This window comes from Schistocerca cancellata, chromosome 5 (genome assembly GCF_023864275.1).
Source record: "Schistocerca cancellata isolate TAMUIC-IGC-003103 chromosome 5, iqSchCanc2.1, whole genome shotgun sequence".
NCBI classification, from domain to species: Eukaryota; Metazoa; Arthropoda; class Insecta; order Orthoptera; family Acrididae; genus Schistocerca; species Schistocerca cancellata.
In genome coordinates, this window is record NC_064630.1 from 30,253,854 (window position 1) to 30,259,853 (window position 6,000).

General features: G+C 37.4%; 1 protein-coding gene across 1 annotated transcript in view; it reads right to left on the reverse strand.

The window, feature by feature from the left end:
* The window catches only part of LOC126188344 (dynein intermediate chain 3, ciliary-like), a 215,530-nt gene extending 210,416 nt beyond the window's left edge, over positions 1-5,114 (reverse strand). Inside the window, exons 1-2 of the mRNA XM_049929942.1 lie at positions 5,043-5,114; positions 2,476-2,637 (exon numbers count right to left, since the gene is read on the reverse strand). Coding sequence (XP_049785899.1) covers positions 2,476-2,637 — 162 coding nt within the window. The 5' untranslated portion in view covers positions 5,043-5,114. The remainder of the gene's footprint in view (positions 1-2,475; positions 2,638-5,042) is intronic.
* Positions 5,115-6,000: the final 886 nt, after the last annotated feature.

Here is a 6,000-nt window from a genome sequence, read left to right on the forward strand (position 1 = left end):
AGTGAGGTGTTGCACTCAGTATTTAGGACCAATGAACGATGATCATTGGCAGCTGAAGAAAATTTATTTAATATGGTTTGGAAAATGGGACACACATGTTGAGCATGGGGTTTGACTGATTGGCAATGCAAATGAGTGTTGTTATTGGATGGAGTGACGCTGGCAGCGGCTCGCATTTGGCCATACTCACTGTTTTTAATGTTTTCTCCGTACAGGGCATCCCTGCCTCAGAGTTGTGCCAACCTCCACGGAAGAAGATGGCTGTGACAATGCATACAAAAAGTCGTGAACAAGAGATGTTGGAGTTATAGGACTGCCATGAACTGCGATCCTGATCATCACAAATGTATTTGAAATACTTTTGTGAAGCAGGCAGAGAGCCATTTGAAGTTGTTTCTTGAGTGTAAAAAATTGTTATAAGTGATTTACGAAATAGAAAATTCTGTCTATTAATAGTGTGCACAGAAGCAGTCTACTGTCGAGTTTTCAGCACTCAGCAATATGATAAAAAGGAGAAGTCAACAATATGAGGCATACACAGTATAGCTGGACACCAATTTGGAGAAAAAGAGAGATTTTCAATACAAGACACAGGCAAATAAATAATAATAAAAAAAAACACACACACACATTTTGACACCAGCAGCCTACCTTCCAGTTAACAGTTTGCATTACTCTGTAAAACTGTAATGGAAGTACCGAGGAAACATTTCAACAGTAATTACTTCACTTGATTCTTCCATAATATAATTCAACAGAATAGCATACATACTTTTGTCTACATTAGTTCAAAACAGAATTTTTGTGAAGAAGTCAAATTTACAAACAATGAAGCAAGATCACTTTCTGTGCTACATGGAAATAACTATTGGAATGACTTTAAAAAGTCTATGTGGTTACTTAAAAACACTTGCTGCTTTTCTCTGATTTTGTTTATTAACTGTCATGATGCTTTTCACCTTTAACTCATCATCTGATTGCCTATTATAAACACAAAGTAACAGTTCAAACAAATTTCGGGCCTGCAGCCAGTCGTCGTTCAATACTTCGCACGATATTTCAACTGGGCACCTGCCAGTCATCTTCAGGTGAGCCGTCACAGACTGGCGATAACGTCCTCCGCTCCGCAATATATAGCGTACTGTAACTATTCTGCGCATGCGTCAAAAACTTGATAGTTGAACAAACACTGCCCACCGGCAGCGGCTGGTGGAATAGCGGAACTCAGTCGCCCTCTGTGTTGCTGTTTGCCACGGCCGTCGACGCACTCTGTCATCTTCGATTTAAGCAAATCGTGGAGATGATGGGATTCCATGCACTGTCCAGCATTCCATTCACACAACGTAACAGATGTTATGTTGCAGATTTTACAGGGATGCAATTGTCTTAAAAAATCAGTTCTAAATGAACAATTTTTAAGAAATAACACTTTTTGATAAAGGAATACATACCATTTTAGATGGTTCAACGGTTGGGTTCATCGAGCTGTACAATTAATGGTGGTACCTGTTTTTCAACATTTTTGTAATGACATTCTTTGATGTCTACATCAAAGTCTCATGCATTTGCATCTAAAATGATATTTAGCTCTTTATCAGCCTTTTTACATTCCTTCCAAAAATTATACTGTATTCATAATGGCTGCTTTCCTCTACTAGAACTTTCAGTCTGATTTAGAATGTACTACATGGTACTACCAGCGTAAAACCTTCTAGAGCGTATACTCCACGTAAGCTGTACCTGATAGCAGCCACAGTGTTATGAATGAAAGTACATTAATCCGGTGCTACATACAATAGCATATGTTAAAAAATAAAAGCTGTCTTGAAATGAAGACAAGAAATGAATAACTTAATTTACTGGTAAATTCAACATTATCATACCTATAAAATGGTTTCAAGCTTTGTGAAGATGAAATTTTCAATACCTGTATATTTTAACCAGTTGCACAGTTTCAAAATGCTCAAATTTACAGGGCCAACTTACAGCATGAGCAACAGAAGCAGTCACTCAGGATGCCAAGGTTACAAGGAAGCCAAAAGTTCACTTAGCACAAAATTTGTGTACACTGTGTATCACAATTCATAGTGAAAACAGCCAATTTCCATGCTCACTAGCTTTAGATTTAATTTAATGGTCTTACCAAGAGCCTAAGAAATAGTAAGTAATGTACGAGGGAGGGAAGGAAGGGGGGAGCCAAATGACATGGCACAGTGGAAAAATGGGGGATGGGGCTCTAAATGAAAATGTTGCTCCTGTCAAAAAATTCACTCAAACCAACCCTGCACATTCATAACTGTTTTTTGCAAACTTTACAGACGTAAACAACACTGATATTATTTTCTTCTTGGAATAATATAGCAGCTCTGTCAATTGTTACCTTGTTATACTAGACGCAAGCAGCCATTTCTGGGGAAATAAATGACCTATCTTGGTAAATTCAGTGTTTTTACTGAATCAAACATATACACTTACCTCACAAATAGTTCTTAGTGATTGCAGGTAAGATTCATCCTTCATCTGTTTGTCCCTGTATCTCTGCGTTTCCTCTGGATCATTAGGATTAACATTCTTCGGCCAAGAGCCTTCAGCATGGTTCATGCCATGCTCTTCATATTTTGCAGCTTCTGTATTCATCTGAAAAATATAACCATGTTATTTTTTCCTATGGGAAAGCAACAGTTACTGTGAAATTTTTGGTGTCACCTGTAGCAATGCCACCCTTGTGCAAAATTCAAAAAGGTATTTTCCATTTCACATGTGAATGACTTCCTCATCTACAATATTTGATCAATTAAGTCCAAAATGGAAGAATAGAAAGCCAAAAGATATAAAAGACCATGCTTAACAAAGACTAAGTTGACTGTAGGAAATGAAACTATCAATTTCCACTGTTTGATTAAATAAAAAATAAGACTAATTTCTATATATAAAACTACCCGCAAAAAGGGGCGTCACCCACATATTTATTTATTGCTTTGTGTACACGCCTGTACCATGCAGCGTCTGCCTTGAGCTTAATGTTTATGATGACATACCTCCTGAACTGTCTCTCATACAATAGAGTAATTATGTTGAGCACCCATAAACCCCAACACACACACAATAGAGTAATTTTGAAGTTACATTCAGTGCTACATGTGCATACTGTCTGTAACAGTGTCACAAATAGTTAGTAATAAAGAAGTAACAAATTAAAGCATCATGCCTCATATGATACTTTTAATGCATGAAAAGTAGTATGCAATAAACTTTTTTCCTTTCATTTTGTAAGGATTGTCAACCAGAAAAAATTTAATAAAATTTTGAAATTACATGTAACATTTGTTGCAAGTCCCTAAGTGCTCTCATTCTCAAATACAGGGTGAGTAGAGGCTACATTTCTTTTTCATCCCCACCCCTTTGACAGGAGGTGATTCTTACCCTCACTGAGATTGCTGCCTGACAATAACATATTGACTGAAATCAGTCCAGCAATTTAGGAGGAGATGTGGAAGATACACAGAGACATCCCTTTTTATAATATGTGTTGATTATCATAGAAGCAGGTGACAATATAAGCAAAAAATATTCCTTTAGTATGTTACAATACAACAAGTAATCTATCCTGCACATTACATAATCACCTATTTTGCATTATGTTGAAAAAGACCAAGTCTTCAGTGGTCCACTACTGCCAACAACAACAACAACAGATATCTTCACCTGCTTTCTGACTCCCACATTTTGCCAGTAGCCTGGAAACCACAATCAACAAAGGACTCTGCCACACCACACTCTGACTACAGCTGGATTTGTATTCTTCTGGCACTGTATAAGGCCTTAGAACATATAGTTCTCAATTTACATACAGACTATTTAATAACAATTAACATTCTACAAGAATACCGATGAGGCTACCATAAACATCACACACAATATTTCCTTTAATAAAATCTACAGACAACCCGAAGCTAGGCAAAGACAAACAATAGGTGACTATCAACCTCACTAGATAACAGTTGCAAAGATCTACAACTGTTTTACGGCAAAATGATTTAAGTTTTAATCTCAGCAGACGTAATCATACATTAAACAAAACACTGTGTGTAAAATTCCTTGAAGCTCAGCTTGATAACAAGTTAACATGGATAAACTGATCAAGAAGCTCAGTTGAGCATGATTTGTCCTTAGAAGTGTCTGTCATTGTGTTGATCTAAAGACAAGAGTGTTGTTTGATTTTGCAAATTTTCACTCCCTGTTGTCTATGGAATTATCATCTCAGGCAGTGCACCTTAAGTAAATAAAGGATTTTATTCAGCAGAAGTGAGCAGTAAATCTATCATATAAAATTTATAACTGTGCATCTGCTGAGGTCTTTTTAAAGACCTTAGAATTTTTGCATCCATTCCCCAGTACATTTGGTCCTCAATGTTTTTTGTTGGAGACAATAAAAATCAAACTTCCTGGCAGATTAAAACTGTGTGCCCGACCGAGACTCGAACTCGGGACCTTTGCCTTTCACGGGCAAGTGCTCTACCATCTGAGCTACCGAAGCACGACTCACGCCCGGTACTCACAGCTTTACTGGCAGAAGCTCAGATGGTAGAGCACTTGCCCGTGAAAGGCAAAGGTCCCGAGTTCGAGTCTCGGTCGGGCACACAGTTTTAATCTGCCAGGAAGTTTCATATCAGCGCACACTCCACTGCAGAGTGAAAATCTCATTCTGGAATAAAAATCAATTCTATCTGAACTGCAATCCAGCGATCCTCACAATCACAATACAAGACACTAGAGAATTTTCACACAAATTTTCCTCCTTATCTAACATTCAGTTAGTTAGTTACATTTTCATGTATCATTTTGCATGATAGATCATAATGATGTGGAATGATTCATTTTACATTCACATTACAAATTAATCAGTGCATACAGTTACATTCTCAACATTTCTAATTTTTTAATTTATATTTTCATTACAAAAATAAAAGAGATATACAGATATGAGTTAGTAATTTCTAACCATCACCTTTTACACATTTCAGTAATAGATATTCTTGTACCGAATAGGAGCAGTTGTCAAGGAGAAACTTTCTCAGTTTGTTTTCAAATTTTATTTTGCTGCTTGTCAGCCCAGGTAAGTGACCAAAATTTTTTGTTACATCATTGTGCGCCCCTTTTTGTGCTAAAGACAACTTTAATGTGGAGCAATGAATGTCCTTTTTCCTTCTGGTATTGTAACTATGTACATCATTGTTCCTTTTGAACTGTAGTGGATTATTTACAAAAAACTGCATAAGGGAATAAATATACTGTGAAGCAGTAGTCAGAATGCCCAACACCTGTAACAGATGATCATGGGTGAGCACCACACATTATTCTTACAGCACATCTTTCTTTCTTAAAGATGAGTTACCCAGCACATCTTTCTTTCTTAAAGATGAGTTACCCATAACATTATTCCATATGGCATTATTGAATGAAAATATGTAAACTTCCTCATTTATCTCGCCCTGAGACCCCTGAGAATTTCGAAGTCGCACCCTATTTATTATTTCCTAAGCATGTGTTACACTCATCCTTGGTGTAGTATCCCTAGACATGCAGAACTGAATATGTTGTGTCTTTTTGCAATTGAGGGTGAGACCATTTGCAGACAACCAGTCAATGATACTTGATAGTGGATGTATGCAGGCTGGTGCAAAGGAATTTGCGGAATTTCCTTGACGAAAAGCTTGTCATGAAATACGGAGAGCAGACTGATCCTGTTATAATACAGCTCATTAACCACACAGAGATAAAACTCTAACGCATGTACACTAGACAGTGTTTCAGAGTGAACTAAAAGTGTCAAAGATACTCATCACACGGCAACAGAACATGCTTCCCAAAGAATCTTACTCAATCACACTTGCATTATGAATAGTGAGACCCCACAGAAACCCCACCCCAACCTCACTCCTCCCTCTGGAGTGTGGAGAACTGCAGGAAGCATTGTCATGTGGCACAGATGTCAATGTT